Raw genomic sequence first — 17,987 nt, 5'->3', positions numbered from 1 at the left:
CTGAATGCTATTTCTGTCATTTCAACCATCTCAGTCCAGTTTTGAATGCTTGCTGGAAAGGCGATGTGGTCATTTGGAGGAAAGAAGACTCACTGGCTTTTTGAGTTTTCAGTGTTATTGCACTGATTTTTCTCATCTTTGTGGCCTGCAGTCTTTGAGGTTGTTGACCTTTGGATTTTTTTTTTTATCCTGTTTGATGACCTTGAGGGCTTGTGGTATAAGGCAGATCTAGCCAACTGGCTTCATTTCTGGTAGATTTTAGAGAGCCAACACTCAGCTCCCAAATCCTGGACTGTGTGCTCTAACTCTGAGGGACTTGTATCAGGCCCAAACTTTGTTCTCTAGCTGCTCAAGCTTTGGAGTTCACTGTTCTGGGGGAACTGAGGTGCAGCAGCTGCAGTGGAGTACTGGCAGATGCAGGGGTGCCTGCTTCCCTGCAGGCATTCACTACAGTAGCAAGACAATGAAGTTTGTAAGGAGGCAGGGCCCCTGCTGGAGACTGTGCATGGTTGCATTGGAGGTGGTGTTGGCCTGGGGATGGGGTTCTGGGGCTGGCGCAGGTCTGGGTGCCTTCTCTGTGCCCCTCAAGCAAGAGAAATTGCTAATGGTGTAAGAGGATCCACTGTGCTCTGAGCAGTCTTACTGCAAGGGTGGGGCACTGGCAGGGGTGGAGTTTGCTGGCTCTGTGCCCACCAAGCCCCCATTTGCAATCGCTATTAGCAAGGGAGAGGGAGCATACTGCACTTATGTGTGTGGAAGGGCAAGTAAAACAAAATCCATCCATGCATCCACACACCAGCAAAGTGATGTGGGGAGTTGCCGTGGGCCAAGGGGAAGCTGCAGTATGAGGAAAGAGTGTGCAGCTGGTGCATGTCCATTGAAGCTGCCTCACTGGAGCTCTTCACCAGTCAGACATGGTCTGCTCACACAGAAGATATGGTTTGCGGCCCCAGGGAAACCAAGACTGTCCTGTAAGCAGACATGGCCAGACTGGGAACCCAGGAATGGCCAGGGACCCAGGAATGGCCAGCAGACAAAAGGGTGCTCAGGTTGGACCAGCCCCATCTGATATGGAAGATTGTTCTGCAAAGATCAGGACCAACAGTTCCCCTAGCGATAAAGTCTCTTGTGGGACCAAGTCAAGCCTAGAGGTGGTCCCTGGCTGCGCTCCACTAGAGATGGTCCTGCACCAAACCCTGTGAGCTCCACATCAGCTGACTTGCTACTTCTATCACTTCTCAAAGCAGCTCTCCCTGCCACCTCAATTGTGCATGGTGGTCGAGGGTTCTCCTCCTGCCAGAGTTCCAGAGGCTGGTTGCGAAAGTGGGCAACTCCATTGCCCCAGAGCTGTTGTGGTTCAAAAAATGAGTTCTGTGCCAGTCGCAGTGGCTCAATGCCTATAATTCCAGCACTTTGGGAGGCCAGTGTGGGCAGATCATGAGGTCAAAAGATCAAGACCATCCTGGCCAACATGATGAAACCTTGTCTCTACTAAAAATACAAAAATTAGCGAAGTGTAGTGGCACACACCTGTAGTCCCAGCTACTCAGGAGGCTGAGGTGGGAGAATTGCTTGAACCCGGGAGGTGGAGGTTGCAGTGAGCTGAGATTGTGCCACTGCTCTCCAGTCTGGCAACAGAATGAGACTTCATCTCAAAAAAAAAAAAAAAAAAAAAATTAGTTCTTGTGTGTGGTAACCTGCTCAGGGTTCCCAGCTCTTTCCCCCTTCAGCCCAGCTTCTGTGTCTTTCCTCCATCCACTCTCAGTGCCCCCTCTGAAGATCTGTTTAAAGCCTACCAGTCATCTTAGTCCCTCCATGGGAGCCATTCCACTTCTTTGAGTCTAGTCGGCCATCTTGCCCTCTCCCTCAAACATTTATCTTTTTGCTGTGTTAGGAACATTGTAATTCTATTCTAGCTATTTTAAAATATATAACAAATTGTCATTAACTATAATTTTCCTACTGTACTATCAAATACTAAAACTTATTCCTTCTATCCATCTGTATTTTTGTACCCATTAATTAACTTCTCTTAATCCTCCAACTTCTTTACCAGCCTCTGGTAATCAGCATTCTATTCTCTACCTCTATGAAATCTACTTTTTTAGCTCCCACATCTAAGTGAAAATATGCAATATTTGTCTTTCTATGCCCAGATTGTTTCACTTAATGTTGTAACCTCCAGTTTCATTCACGTTGCTGCAAATGACAGGATTTAATTCCTTTTCTGAATAACATTTTATTGTGTATGTATTTTTGAATAATGTTCCATTTTTTATCCATTCATCCATTGATCCACACTTAGGTTGATTTCATATCTTGACTATTGTAAATAATGTTGCAATAAATATGGGACTGCAGATACCTCTTTGATGTACTGATTTCCTTTCCTTTGGATATATGCCCAGTGGTGGGATTTCTAGATCACATGGCAGTTCTTTTTTTAGTATTTTGAGGAACTTGCATACAGTGTTCTGTAATGCCTGTACTACTTTCCATTCTTACCAACAATATATGAGTGTTCCTTTTTTTATACATCCTCACCAACGTATTTTATTTTTTGTCTTTTTGGTAATAGCCATTCTAATTGTGGTGAGATGATATCTCATTGTGGTTTTGATTTGCATTTTTTGATGATTAATGATGTTGATAATTTTTTCATATACCTACTGTCCATTTGTATGTCTTCTTTTGAGAAATGTCTATTCATGTCTTTTTCCCATTTTTAATTTTTTTTGTTTGCTATCGAGTTGTTTGAGTTCCTTATATATTCAGTTTATTAATCCCTTGTAGGATGGATAGTCTACAGATATTTTCTCCCATTCTGGAGGTTGTCTCTTCATTTTGTTCATAGTTTTCATTGCTGTGCATAAGCTTTTTTTAGCTTGTTGTAATCCCATTAGAATAGTCCCTGCAACTAACGTGAACAATATTAAATGGGAAATGTAGTTATGATTTGACAAAAGTATTGCATATATGACAAGACAGAGAATCATGGCCTCTCTTTAGGACTGCACGCAGGCTGTTCATGATACCTTTACCCACATTGGACCACTCTTTGGCCTATACCTGAAATGGAACTTGCACATTTTCAGTAGCACCATAAGCCCCTTGGTCAGGATGGGCTGTACTCCATTCCTCACATATGACTGCCTTGAAGGTTATACCTACTCTTAGACTAACAGTGTACTGTGGTCACTATTTTCAGAGCTCTGATAGAGCACCATAGTACTGAAACAAGAAGCTCAGGTTAAAATTTTAATCTAAAGAAAGATAGACATTGTAACGTACCCAAAGATCTGGCTTTATTGATGAGAAGGGAAAGGCTCAATAAATACTGAACAACTGTTTAGATCTAGATACAATATGCCAGGTGATTTACTTATATAATCTTATAGATTCTTAAAACAACTGTGGTAGGATACTGTCACCATCTCGATCTTGGATGTAAACAATCAATGTCCAAAAAAAAAAAAAAAAAAAAAAAAAGAAGAATTACCTTTCCTAAACTCACAGAACGTGAAACTGGGATTCAATCCCAAGTGTATCTGGCTAAAAAGTCTGTAATCTTATTCTTCTGAGGCAACAGACTTGGTTTAAATACTAGCTCTGCTACTTATTAGTTATATGGTTTTAGTTTGCTTAATCACATTACCACTCCCTCATCTGTAAATAAGTGGTGACAAATAGTTCCTGTCTCAAAAAGTTCATTATGCTCAAAACAAATGAGATAATGCATCAAATATCACTCTCTGGGGTGGGGCCCAAGCATCTGTTATTTTAAAACCTATACGAGTGATTCTAATTTACAACTAGGTTATTCTAATATATAAAACATTGTTCTAATGTGAATGAAGTGCTTAACTCAGATTATGGTACATAGTGTGTGCTCAGAAATTGTTATTATTATTGTTGTGGTTACCATTATCTTATGGATGCCACGTCTTCTTATTCATTTTGAGTAAAAACTAATGATTAAGTATAAAATATGGAAATTCAGTGTTTCCTGTACTGTCTGCTTTCATATACTTTTGAATCTCTCTACCACAAGCGATGTTGCTAAATGGCTGGAAAACATAAAAAATACTTGAACAGGGAATGGTAAGAAATGATGTTACTGTTTCCATGTAATATTATAGACAAGGTATGATCTTTATGGTCAAAACACCTAAGATTTAAGTCCTAGCTCTACCAATAGGTTGGGAATTTTTGGAGGACAAGCCACTTTGTTTAAGTGTCAATTTTCTCACATCTAAAACTGGGCTAAAATAAACAACTTTTATTTATAAATGGATTAAGAAAATAATATAGCATATTTAAAATACCTGGGAAATTTCCTAGGCACACAGTAGGATGTTAATGATCAGTGTATGTTTCACTTTCTCATTTCTTTATTCTAGCTTCACATGTTTACATCATTGCTTTATTAGCTTTCTCTCTGTATTTATCAATAATCTAGATCCTGAAAGTGCAGTATGGCTTCCAGGTTCACTGGAAATGGATCTGATAACTGGAATCTCAGAAAAAAGAAGCGGGCGGGGGAGGGGTTATGCCCTCTGAGGTTCAAAGGCCATTTGTCCCCTTAATATTGATTTTCTTAAATCAGATACTAGCCAAGACCCTGAGTGAAGTAATTGAATTGACAAAAGGCAGGTCTAGGTCATTAATAATGGAACAGCCTTGGACATTCTCGATGACTTAATTTAATGATAGAAGAGAGGCCTGAAACCAAAATGCCTAGAGATGGGGTAAATGGCTGGGTCTCTGGGAGAAAGGAAAACACAAGTTATCCCTCAAAGCTTATTTCATGGGACAAAGCATTTTATTATAGTCCTAAACATGAGGTCAGAGGAAATAGTTTTGATTTTCTTTTTTTTAACAAAACAAAATTTTAAAGACTTGAATAATTACCATTAAATTTATTTTTTGCCCCTGGAAAATAGACTTGTTTAGGTTTATGGAATTTTGGAATCTTAGTGATTAACTCAAGAGTAAAAATCATAGACATCTTATCAGTTTATCCCCTGAATTCAAATATCAATTCTTTCATCTACTAGTATGAATTCAATCAAGTTAGGTAACTTCTCTGAGCCATAGTTTCTACATTTATTAAATGAAGATGTTCATATTTATTTTTTATGGTTATAGGAGAATATTTCCAATGTTTAAAAAGTATATAAAATTACTGTCACTTGATACTATATAATACCTCACACAATAAATATTTGTTGAATAAAATGATACATGAATTTTTATGTTTATGGTTTTTTCACTGTCCCTGGATAGAAAGGCTAGCCTGTGGTAACCTCTTGAAATCTTTTCTTCTCTCGAGGTATTCTGGCTGCTCTACCTGTAGCTCTCATCATCTCTCCTTTGGACTATTTCAGTGGTTTCAAGTGTCTTTTTATCACATTTCTCTTCTCTTTCACAATCTTCCCTCCCCTCTTACCACAAAGTTGTTTGCTAAAACAAAGATCCAATCTTTTAAAATTATACTATCCTCTTGGAAAGGCATCTAGAATGTCATAATCACTCATTTTAAAGATAAGACCCAGAGATGGGGAGAGATTTACCCAAGTACCTATGGTGCTATAAACGTATGCTAAGATTAGAGTTGAGCCTAGTACCCCGACCCCTAGAAGAAAATAACAAAGAGGGTACAGAAGAGGATATATATCCTCCAGTTCTAGTCAAAGGGGTTTCAAGTAGTTGTAGAATTTTTTAATTGCAATTTTGTTCTTAGTTACTATTTTTAGTGTTTTTGAACTTTAAATGTACTACTCTTACCCCGATGATAATATGATTTATTTCTATGTAAATTCTAGGTCAGTCAAGAGAAAGGGTACAGTTAATAGTAACTAAAACTTATATGACATTCATTATGTACCAAGTATGGTTCCAAATACTGTACATATATTAATTTAATTCTCATCAGAGTCCTACGAAGTAGGTACTGTTATTATTCCCATTTTTCAGATCAGGATACTGAAACAGATGTTTAGTAGCTTGGCAAGGCCACACAACTCAAAAGCAGTAGAGTTGGTACTAAAATTCAAGTTTCCAGGTTCCAGAGCTAATGCATAATTACTATGCTCAGCTGGCACAAACACATTACATTCTCATGAGCACTGTGTATTCTCACTATACAGTTGGCTGCTAGTCCATATGGCTGCCTTTAACCCTGTTTCTTCTTTCCTGTCTTAATTATCAGGAAGTTGCAATTTGTATTGCATAGTCTTAAGATGAACTTCTCCCTCTTTCTTTTTCAGAGGGTCATTTTCAACATTGTTAACTTCAGTAAAACCAAGAGTCTCTATAGAGATGGGATGGCCCCTATGGTGAAATCTACCAGCAGACCAAAATGGTAAGTGATCTACAGAATGAGACTCCTTCCTGGTTAGAAAATTGGTCCCAGACCCCATATGTATACGGACCTACTAATGGACCCCCCCAAAAATAAAAATAATTCTTTTAAAAAAGAAAATTTTACCCAGAGCTCAAGTTTATCTGCTGTACAGCGGGGGATCAGACTTACTGTCACTGAGAAGAATGAGGATGGGTTTCTGTATGGCCATTCTTTGGGTACTGTTCTTGAGAATGTTGGAAATATGGTCCTATGCTTGGAATGATCAGCATTCAACTATGAGAAAAGACAGTCAGTTATTTGGTAAGCTTCCTGTCCTGTTTGGCTTTTATCTTGGTATCTTTGGAAACATAAATAAAGTTGGTTCTTTTCTTTTCCTAGCCTAAGCATAGATTATGTATAATAACCTAGGAGGACATTAGGAACTACAGTTCAGTAGCTTTCTCTTGCTTTGCATGGTTTTTGTGTTTTGTGTGTGTGTATTTTAAAGTTCTATTTGTACCATTGCTATAGTGAGGAGGAGGGGAGTTGGATAGGATTGGTTAATAATTGTAATAATAATAGTAATAATATTAATAATACTAGTAATGATAACTACCCCACTTACTACAAAGCCATCTGGGTCAGATGCTTTATATTTGTTGTTACTATTTCCACATTTTTGCAATGGAACTTTTAAATATCCGTATATTACAGATGAAAAAATTGAGGCAAGGAAAAGTTAAGTACTTTATTAAGACCATAAAGAGTAAGAGAGTGCCCTGTGTTATTTATGTTACCCCATAATACCTTTTCAACCAATTCATTCATTCATTTATTCATTCAACAAACATTGATTGAGTACAACAAAATGAAAGACTTCAAAGACAAAAACCTAGTATTATTAATCTATTCATCTATCACACAGTAGGTGTTAAGTGAATGCCTGTTAAAATGAACTGAATTTGTTATGAGAATTTACATGCAAAGTGCCTGGCACTTACTAAGTGCTCAACAAATGGCATCTATCATTAATAGTATTATATAAAACCCTATACAAATGCAAGGAATTGTTAATATTGTTATAGCTTTGATCTCTGTTCAAATATTAATGACTAGTGAGAAGATAGTCTCCAAATGTCTATATTTATAGAAAACTAGCAATTCATAAATATTGAATTGTGCTTTTATCTCCAAATGATACTTGGCAATTTTCTATAAATGTTGGGCTGAGAAGCTCAGGTTTATAAAAGTAGAGGCATTTGATGACAATAATAAAAACTGTTTATGAAAGGTAAAAATATCTCCTTGGGCATGATTTTTTGCTTTCCTGTGTCAAATCAACTAATCTGCTGCTCCTTCTCTCAGTCTTTCTGGGCAAGGGATACGCCTTTGCTTTGAGTCTCTGGTTCCAGCCCAAGTAGATAATAATAGAAATCATTTCTCTTTTAATAGGCATATATATAGATGATTACTTTAAACCTTGCAAGTAAAAGGACATCACTGTTGATTTGCTCATGAAGGCCTTCAAAATGACATTGTATATCTTTTTCCGTATTCTGTGTTGGGATCTTCTACAGCAACAATAATGACCATCCATTTTTTCCAAGTGTTAAGTTCTGGAGTTCTTTTTTGTGCTTTTGAAGATGCATAAGCCTTAATTATTTCACTTTGCTTCTTTTTTCTCATGAACTGTGTTGTGTCTTCTCTGCTAGGGCTCTTGACAAGATTTTGAAATAATGGGTCCTTGCATTTGGATTATGATGCTTTAGAATTAAGTTGGTGCTCTTACGCAATATTGACAGGCACTCAGCAGCAGCCATTGTCCAGTCATTGGACTCCTCTAATGGTCTGAACAAGCCTAAAGTTTTAGAATTGAGTTTGTTGTAGTTTATTAAGCCACTTAGGCATAAGGTACCATAACACATCACATTGTTTGTATATGTAATATCTCCTATTTTTTACCTTGCCATCCCCAGAACTTGGATACAAAGCAACTTACATTGCTTCAGAGTTTCCTGTCCTCAAGCCAGATGTTTAGATTTTTTTTTTAACTTCATAGGACTTCATTGAGCACCTTCATGTGCTATGCACTGTTCTAGATATTGGGATACAGGATGAATATGCTATAAAAGATCTGTTCCAAAAGGGAATTTTATGTTTAGAATTTTTATTAACTAATCTGTGCAAATCATAATTGTTATTCTCCTTGCTACATCCTTTGAACATCCTTTCTTTCTTCCACCTTGGTGCTCTGTGTCTAGGAGTTTCTTTTATGCTTTGAGTCGGTTACCTACACCTGAACCTATCTCCCAGCAGCCATTATCATAAATATTCCCAGGGTTTGATAAGGAAGTGGCTATGGGCTCTCAGAATATTAGATTTTGTTGGCTCCAAGGAGTCTATCCTAATTTAGGAATCTCAGCAATGGCCTAACTCAAACCTGAAAAATACCTTGTAGATCTCAAATTTATAGTATCTTCCAGTGTCTTTCTAATTCTAGCTTTCCCAAAACCAAGGCAAACACTATAACAAAAAAAGTTTGTAATACTTTCCTTGGGTATTACCTCCTTTGATATTCCAAATAAGTCATGGAAAAATTCCTACTTCAGAATAAACACTAGAAATCTGAAATTTCCTGGATATTATATATATATATATAAAATTTGGAATATACACATATGTATGTGTGTGTGTATATATTTATACATACATGTATGTATGTATGTGTGTATATATATGTGTATTTACATATATATATGGAAAACACCCTTTTTTCACCTTTTCAGGGTGAACAGACATTCTTCTTCACCTCTTATAAGGGGCTGTAACAGGTACCAAGGCCTTCAAGTCTTAGCATAGACCGGTAGTTAATTAGTTATAGAAAGCCAATCAACATGAGATACAACTGGCAAACCATTATATAAATGTGTGGCTATTCAAGGCTGTTCTGCCTTGAGGAGACGTCTAGCAGCTGGAAGATTCAGCTTCTAGAATGAAGCTGAATTTCATTCTAGCTTCATTGGAGCTAAAGATGAAGCTCCAGTGAAGAGCTTCATCTTCACTGGGGAAGCTGGAAGATTCAGAAGTTTTCTGCCTGTTTTAGTTCACTGCTATTTTATTTACATATTAGACTTCTTAAGGATTGTGGTTAGGGCTCTGTAGCATCAGGTTTCTGATGGTCATAACTTATTAATATTTCTTAACAGTGTCCAAGACTCATAAATCATTAATATTTCTTAAGAGTGTTCATTGCTATGTGGTAGACACTGCTAGGAACTGGCATTGCGAGACAACTGGGAACTGTATCTTCACCTCTGCAGAAACTGAGGCTGGGAGTATTTATGTAACTAGTAAGTGTCAGCACCAGCTAGAAACCACATAAGTCCGAGTTTACTGTTCCTCTCATATTCCATGCATGGAGATGTTGGAAGAAGGAGACAAAAAGAAGCAAGGAGTAGCATGCTATTGTGTGGCCTTTGGATAATCTGAAATAACTTACTGAATTGGCTTTTTCATTATAGTAGATCGAAAAGATTGGACTAGATCTTAGAGATGGCCTCCATTTAACATATTTTTATTGATCATCTACTCTGTGCTAGATCCTGTGGTGATTAATATCAGGATGATTAGGATTCTTTCTTTAAAGATTTTACTTTTTTAGAGGTTGATATGAAACACAAAAATAGGTACAATGTAGAGAACATTGTGCTAAGAATCATTAGCACATAAAGCATGCAGTGGGATTACAGAAGATGAAGAAAATTATACTATTAATGCCGTGACGAGAAAAGGAGACATGCTAAGGAGCAGGTGATATTTCAGCTATATCTCAAGGAATGGAAAGTGGATAAAATTAAGGAAATGAGATTTCAGGTGGAAGAAAAAACATGATGAGACATACTACCTCTTTCATTAGCCCGCTTTCTCGCTGTAAAAAGTATATAATAATACTTCCTCCCAGTGTTGTTATAAGAAACAAATGTGAAATGAATGTGTAAATACTTTTTAAAGTCTGAAGCATGTTATTAAACAAATTTCCTGGTTTTTTCCTTTCTAGTAATTCACCCAAGACTGACTATTATTTGTTCTTTTTCTCCCTCCTCTCTTCCTTCCCTCCTGCTTATCAACAAATGCTTACTGAGTGGTTAAAATGAACCAGGAACTATGCAAGGCATTAAAACATAGCAGTGACAAGAGAGATGTTTCATTGTCTCGTAGCATATAGTCTACTATGCTAAACATTAAATATGTAACTCTAGTAGATAACTGTTTTAATGAGAACTTCGTAGTAACAGTTATAATTTAAATGCTACATAGCATTTAAGACTTCATATACACCAATGATAAGAGACCTTCCTTAGGAAGTATTGTCTATACTGAGAGCTGAAACAGAATGTGTTTGGAGGCCAAAAAAGTGAGAGAGGACATTTTATCTTTGATGAGAAAAGGCCAACATTACTGAAGCATTACATTCTGAGGAGAAAGTGATTGGAGAGATGATTGAGGAGAGCCTTATAAAATCAAGCTAAAGAGTAGGACTTGATTATAATGACAATGGAAATAAATTAAAAGGATTAAATGGGGGCAGGACATGATCAGATTGGCAGTTAAGAAAGATCAGTCTTGCTGAATGGGGAATATTTTGGAGAGGATGAAAAGTATTTGGGTGTTTTTGCAATATACCTTAGGCTACAGCTAATGATGGATTGGGGTGGTAACAGTAGTGATAAAACAGTGGATGGTTTTCAGGGATAATGGAAGATTGAATCAATTTAAGTTTGTGGTTGACTAGATGTGGAGAGTAAAAGAGAGGGAGGAGTCCTGGATGGTTCCCAGATTTTCTGGCATGAGCAACAGAAGGGATGATATCATTTACTGAAGGTAGGGACCACAGGAGGAGAAACAGTTTAGGCAGATTTGGCTGGATAGGGGAGATGATGAGTTTAGCCTGGGAAACATTAAGCTAGAAGTGCCTGGAAAACATCTAAGCAGAGATGTCAGGTAGGCAGAACGGTATGTTGGTAAGAGACTCAAGAGAGGAATATGGAAGTACAGATTAAGGTGTCATCTGTCTACAGGTGATAACCAGAATGGTAGGAGAAGATGTGATTTCTCAGCGAGGCCATGTGAAGAGAGATTAGGATATGGCTCTGAGAAATCCCTACATTTAAAGGCTAGGTAGAGGATAAGAGACCCACAAAGGAGGATGAGAGGGACTAACCACAGAGATAGGAAAAAAAGAAAAGAAAATGTAGTGTCAGGAAGCCAAAGAGCAAAGTCATATTTAACAGGGTGGAGGGACTAATATTGCCAACTACTACCTAGGTCAAAGATAATTAAAGCATGTAGTGACATGGAGGTCTTGAGAGGCTTTGGTGAGTGCACTTTTAGTGATCTGGTGGGTGGTAGGAGTTCAAGCCAGGGCATGTGGATGAAGGAGTGAGTTGGAGGATGGAGAATGTATGAAGAAATGGAGACAATAAATATGGACAGCTCTCTCAAACATTTGGCTACAAAATTAAGTGAAAAAGATATAGGCTTATGGCATAGACAGCAAGTAAACATAATTTTAACATTCTTTGAATGAAATGCAGTGATAGAGATATATACACATAGCAATAGATTCATACTTTCTATAAGTCTTAATGTAGTAATGTTTAGCCTTGCTCCTGTCAAAATTTTAAAATTTTGAAATTAACGGTGTCTTTTCTGAAATAATGGGGGCTTTACTCTATTATTAAAAACAAAAATGTATATTTCACTTGAGAAATTATAAATTTATAAATTAATATTTTGTAAAACAAAGTCATACTTAATTTTTTCTCACAGCTAAAAAAGTCATACATTTAAAATTAAATTACACCCTCTGTTCCACACATACCTATTCTCTTTTTCTCTCTTATTTTTTACATTGCACTTATTAACATCCAACAAACTATAATGTATTATTTATTTTATTACCTGGCTCTCCCTCTATTGCAAAGTAAGCACCATAGGGGTAAGGATTTTTGTCATTTGTATACACTTCTATATTTCTGGCATCTAGAACTATGCCTGGTACATAACAGGTATTCAATAAATATCTATTTATAAATTAATTAATTCAGTATCTTCCACTAAACCTAATGACTATTTTTAATTTTACATTTTCCTTTTTAGTTTTTTTCTTACACACATTTAACACAGAAATAACTAAATGTATATACTCATTTGTATATTGATCTTTTCATTTGACATTGTATCAAAAAAAATTTTAATATTTTTCTCTAAGTGTTAATCACACCATGTTTGAATAATAATTATTTCTACTTTTTTAATGTATCATGATTTCCTGTATCATATTCCTATTGCTGGGTATTTAGATTTTCCATATTTTTCTAAAGTATAATAGATAATGAATACCACATAGGTTTTAGGTTTTTAAAATTTTTTTTACAAGCAGCTTCTAAGAGATAGACTGTAAGGTTAATGTCTGTAAACTCCTGTTATACATGTTTTCCAAAAATGTTGTACTAATTTAAAATGTTGCTATTGGTCTATCACCGTATCAGTTTTATTGTAATTTGGACAGCATTAAAAATTGGCATTGAAAAAAATGGTTACTTTAAGAGCTATAAAATGATCTTTGTGGTTGTTTCATTTAAATTTTGTATCTTAAGAATATTGGCATTAATGTAATGCCATAAAATCAAATTTTCAAAAATGCATATTTCTGCAATTAAGAAAAGGTAAAATATTACGTTCTGGTTCTGGGACATGATGGAGTAGACACACTTCCCTCTATTTCTAGAGTGCAGCTAAAACTATGCACAGCATTTATGAAACAAACATAGAAAACTCTGAAAGGTGGAGAGAAGAGGGCAGACTACTTAGGTTCCTTAGGACCTAAGAAATGGTATTGTGTGAGTTCTGTGGGTTTCCTTTTTGCTACATGTATGCCAGAATAGTTGCTGGAGAAGCTGGCAACCTGGAAATGCTACAGGTACAGAAAAATAAAAGGTGCTCCCCAAAATATTTTCATACTAAATAAAGGACCAGAAAAAGGGCAGTCTAGCATGAGAGATTATTGTGAGACAGTGATCACCTACTCCAGCCAAACACAATGGGGAAAAAAAAGAAACTGCATCCACATTTCTACTTTCACCAACAAAGGGCTAGTGGGGAGCATAGACTTTTGTCTTTGCCACCATCCCACTCCCCAGTAGGTGGTGTCAGAAAAAAATAAACAGGACTTTCATTCTGCTGGGTGAATGAAATTCCCTTCTTCCTCTTCATGGTGTCAGATCACATGGGGAATGTGACTTTCCACCACCCACTTAAGGATGGGCTCAATAGCCAAGTACAGAAGACAGAGAAGAGAATAAGCGCACTTGAATATGGAACAATAGAAGTTACCCACTGTAAACAAAAATGAAAAGAACAGTCTTAAAAGAAAAATGAACAGAGCCTTAGAGACCTATGGGACGCTAACAAAAGATTATAGCATTCATGCCATTGGAATTTCAGAAAGATAGGAGAGAGTGAGACTAAAAATATATGTTTAAAATGGATGAAATCATCCCAAATTTTGCAAAACACATAAACCTACAAATTTGAGAAACCAGGCAAACCTCAAACAGAAAATCCATGCCAAGAAATGTCATAATTAAATGTGTGAAAATTAAAGACAAAGAAAGAATCTTGAAAATGATAAGATAAAAATGATACCTTATCAATAGGAAAAAACTGAAATACAGCAGACTTCACATCAGAACTATTGAAGCCTGAGTAAAGTGGCACAATGTTTTTCAAATGCTAAAAGAAAAGAAGGTCAACCCGGACCCTTTTATGTAGCAAAAATATCCATTAAGAATGTAGGAGAGATCAAGGCATTCTAGATAAAATAAAACTAAAGATATTTGTTGCCAGCAGACTTATTCTAAAAGAATGGATAAAGGAAGCTCTTCAAACAGAAAGAAAATTTTAAGAGGACTCTTGGTATATCAGGAAGAAGCAACAACAAAAAGAATACAAATGTAGGTAAATACTATAGACCTTTTTTCTGTGTTTTCTAAATATGCCTTATATTGAAGCAAAAATTATAACATTGACATGGTTCTCAGTATATGTAGAAGAAATATTTAACACAATTACATGTGGAAAGGTAAAAGGACTTAAAATGAGGTAGGGTTTCTTCACCTCACTCAAATTGGTAAATGTCAACACCAGTAGACTGTGATAGGTTATATATATAAAATGTAATATTGAGGAAAAAAGGGATGAGTGACTCCATTAGTCTGTTTTTATGCTGCTAATAAAGACATACCTAAGACTGGGAAGAAAAAGAGATTTGATGACTTAAGAGATTTAAAGGCCTCCACATGCCTGGGGAGGCCTCACAATCATGGAGGAAGACAAAGAGGAGCAGGTCATATCTTACGTGGATGGTGGCAGGCAAAGAGAGAGTTTGTGCAGGGAAACTCCCAATTTTTTTTTTCTTTTTCTTTCTTTTTTCTTTAATATAGAGTCTCACTCTGTCACCCAGGCTGGAGTGCAGTGGCACGATCTCGGCTCACTGCAAGCTCCACCTCCTGGGTTCATGCTATTCTCCTGTTTCAGCCTCCTGAGTAGCTGGGACTACAGGCACCCACCACCATGGCCAGCTATTTTTTTTTTTTTTGTATTTTTAGTAGAGACAGAGTTTCACCATGTTAGCTAGGTTGGTCTTGATCTCCTGACCTTGTGATCTGCCCGCCTCAGTCTCCCAAAGTGCTGGGATTACAGGTGTGAAAAACTCCCATTTTTTAAAACCATCAGATCTCATGATTCCCTATCAGGAAAACAGCACAGGAAAGGCTCACCCCCATGATTCAATTACCTCCCCCTGGGTTTCTCCCATGGCATGTGGGAATTGTGGGAGTTACAATTCAAGAGGAGATTTGAGTGGGGACACAACCAAACTACAAAGGGGTAGCATATGGGAGATTTTTTGGTAATGGAATAATTATGTATTTTGATTGTGGTGGTGGTTACAGGTGACAAAATTACGTAAAACTATACACACATATTGTACCAATGTAAATTTCCTTGTTTGATATTGTACTATACTAATAAAAGATGCAGCCTTTGGAGAAACTTTGGGGGAACCATGGTGAAGAGCACACAAGATCTCTCTGAACAATTTTTCCAAATTCATGAGAATTTTGAATTATCTCCAAACAAAAAGCAACAAAAGAAAACCCACATTACTTCACCTAACTACTCTCTCTCCACAAAAATGTCCCAAAACCATACAAATATTTTATAGAATGTCAAAAATCCCAGAAGGATCTGAGACTTCCCAGAAATTGAATGAGGGGTAAGAAGACAAATGAAGAGGAGCCCTTTATAGCCATAGATGTAATAAAATGAAGAACTCTAGAAATCCTTAAGAATGAGCTGGGTGTGGTGGCTCACACCTATAATCCCAGCACTTTGGGAGGTCAAGGCAGGTGGATCACTTGAGGTTAGGAGTTTGTGACCAGCCTGGCCAACATGGTGAAACCCTGCTTCTAATATAAAAAAAAAATTAGCCAGGCATGGTGGTGGGCACCTATAATCCCAGCTACTCAGGAGGCTGAGGCAGAAGAATCACTTGTACCTGGGAGGAGGAGGTTGCAGTGAGCCAATATTGTGCCACTGCACTCCAGCCTGGGTGACAGAGTGAGACTCCATTTCAATCAATCAATCAATAAATCAATAAATCCTTCAAAATGAATAATTTGACCTGAGAAAAAGAAACATGTTCAACTAGAAATAGGGTACTGTGATAGGGATAATATAGACTTGAGTTTATATTTTATCTCTAGGTCTTCTACTAACTCATGGAATGAGCCAGGAGTAAGTAACTTAACCTGTCTGAGCCACCATTTCCTCACACAGAGCACAGTGAGGTTGTCCACTCTAGATGATTTTCATACTGTGCTCTCCGGAGAGTTCTTGTACCCAGTCATTGAAAGAAGAGGTAACTGAAATAGAAGGGATAACCTCCCACTCACTCTAGTGAGAAGAAAAGGAACAATTAAAATGAATATATTAAGAAGAATATTATTTTTATTTCAATATTTCTATTATATTTCCTCCAATTACATGCTGAATAGCGTTCTTTAGTGCAACTGAAACCCCAAGATAGATTTAAAAAGAGTGAATTGAGGAAGATAAAGGCAGCTCTCTTTTGCTAGGTGGAGGGTGAGTTTTCCTGACAAAAACAAAGTGGATAAGACACTAAATGTGGGGAGGATATATGTAGTTCTGAGTGAATCAACAGTGATAATGTCTCTGGAGGCTCTACCCTTTGTTAAACTTCTCTTTCCAAACTGGATAGTATAAAAAGATTCTTTATACACTGCTTCTTGAGAGGGCTTGTGGGTGTATGGTAAGGGGGAAGGGGAAGGAGAGAAGAAAGTAGCATTCTTAAAATTCTTACTAAATATAGATTTTCAGACTTTGGAAAGACCTTAATGATCACCTGACCCTAACTCTCAATAAAAAAAATGATAAAAACAAGGCTCAGAGAGGAGAAATGATCTGCCTAGAGGCATAGAAGCAAGGTGGACAGAACCATGTCTGGAACTTGAGTCTCCTCTCAGACCAAAGCCATACTCCTAAGCTGAGCAGATACATGAGTAGCTTCAGTCCTGAACTGAAAGAGATATGAAGACAGACCCAGGTGTGAAGACAGGCTCTGCCTGGTATCAGTATGGCTCTTGACAAGTTGCTTAATATCTCTATGCCTCAATTTTTGTGTCTATAAAAGATTATTATGTCTAGCTTTTGGTGTAATCGAGTAGATTAAGTTAGATAAGGTGGGGTGAGTCACCCATTGCAGCACGACAGCTGCTTTCCCTACACACGTGCCTTTAGTTTAGACATTATCCTTCACACCAGGCATGGTTAGTTTTCCAGAGCCTCTCAGCCTCTTCCCAGCCCTGGTGTTGGCCTAGTGCTATGAGAGCCAGCCCCAGCCAGTGCCAAGTCACTTCCCAAAGCAGATCTGGTTACTCATTTGTCCTGCTCAGCATATTTGTGTCCCCATTACAGCTCAGGCAATCTTCGAAGGTCAGGACCCAAATACTGACAAGTCTTTTTTTGAATTTGATCAAGGAATGCAAATGTTTTTTTCTGATCAGAAGAATTTTACAGATGACTAATTCCCACTGACCATGTCATCTACCCTAATTTCAAGGCTATTTCTGGAGCTGAACATTTGCTGAGAAATATGCCGAGAACCTGCGTGCTTCTTACCCTGCTTGCTCCCAGTTGTTTCTTTAAACAGGACCATGTGCAGGTAGTTTTTCTAGACCATGTTGGCAACCTTTCATAAATGACTTGTATTAGTTCTTTCCTTCCTTACTCTTTTTAAAAAATGTTCTTCCTTTCTAACTTCTTTTCTGTGTTTAGTAAAGAGCTAATGAAGGCAAATAGTTTTGTTAGATGTAGACATCGAATAAATCATATATCTGTGGCTTACAATCTAAAAGGAATCTATTTATAATACACCTTGGTTCATGGTATGCACAGGATGCCAGGGAAAGAAAGAGGAAGGTGCACAGCCAATTCTTCACAGGTTGTTAGGGAAAACTTATCTGAGAAATTGGCCTTTGAATTGAGTCTTGAAGAAAGA

The 17,987-nt window shown here is 37.2% G+C and overlaps 1 protein-coding gene across 6 annotated transcripts in view; it reads left to right on the top strand.

Annotated features, from left to right (window-relative positions):
* Window positions 1-17,987, top strand: part of AGBL4 (AGBL carboxypeptidase 4) — a 1,466,214-nt gene that overhangs the window by 728,399 nt on the left and 719,828 nt on the right. For all 6 annotated transcript variants that reach the window (XM_050802234.1, XM_050802256.1, XM_050802226.1 and 3 more), the window contains one exon: window positions 6,270-6,364. In XM_050802234.1, the coding sequence (XP_050658191.1) occupies window positions 6,270-6,364 (95 nt within the window). The remainder of the gene's footprint in view (window positions 1-6,269; window positions 6,365-17,987) is intronic.

Source organism: Macaca thibetana, chromosome 1 (assembly GCF_024542745.1).
Source record: "Macaca thibetana thibetana isolate TM-01 chromosome 1, ASM2454274v1, whole genome shotgun sequence".
In the NCBI taxonomy this organism is placed as follows: domain Eukaryota; kingdom Metazoa; phylum Chordata; class Mammalia; order Primates; family Cercopithecidae; genus Macaca; species Macaca thibetana.
Note: the sequence above shows the minus strand (reverse complement) of the source record. Positions and strands in the feature narration are given on the sequence as shown.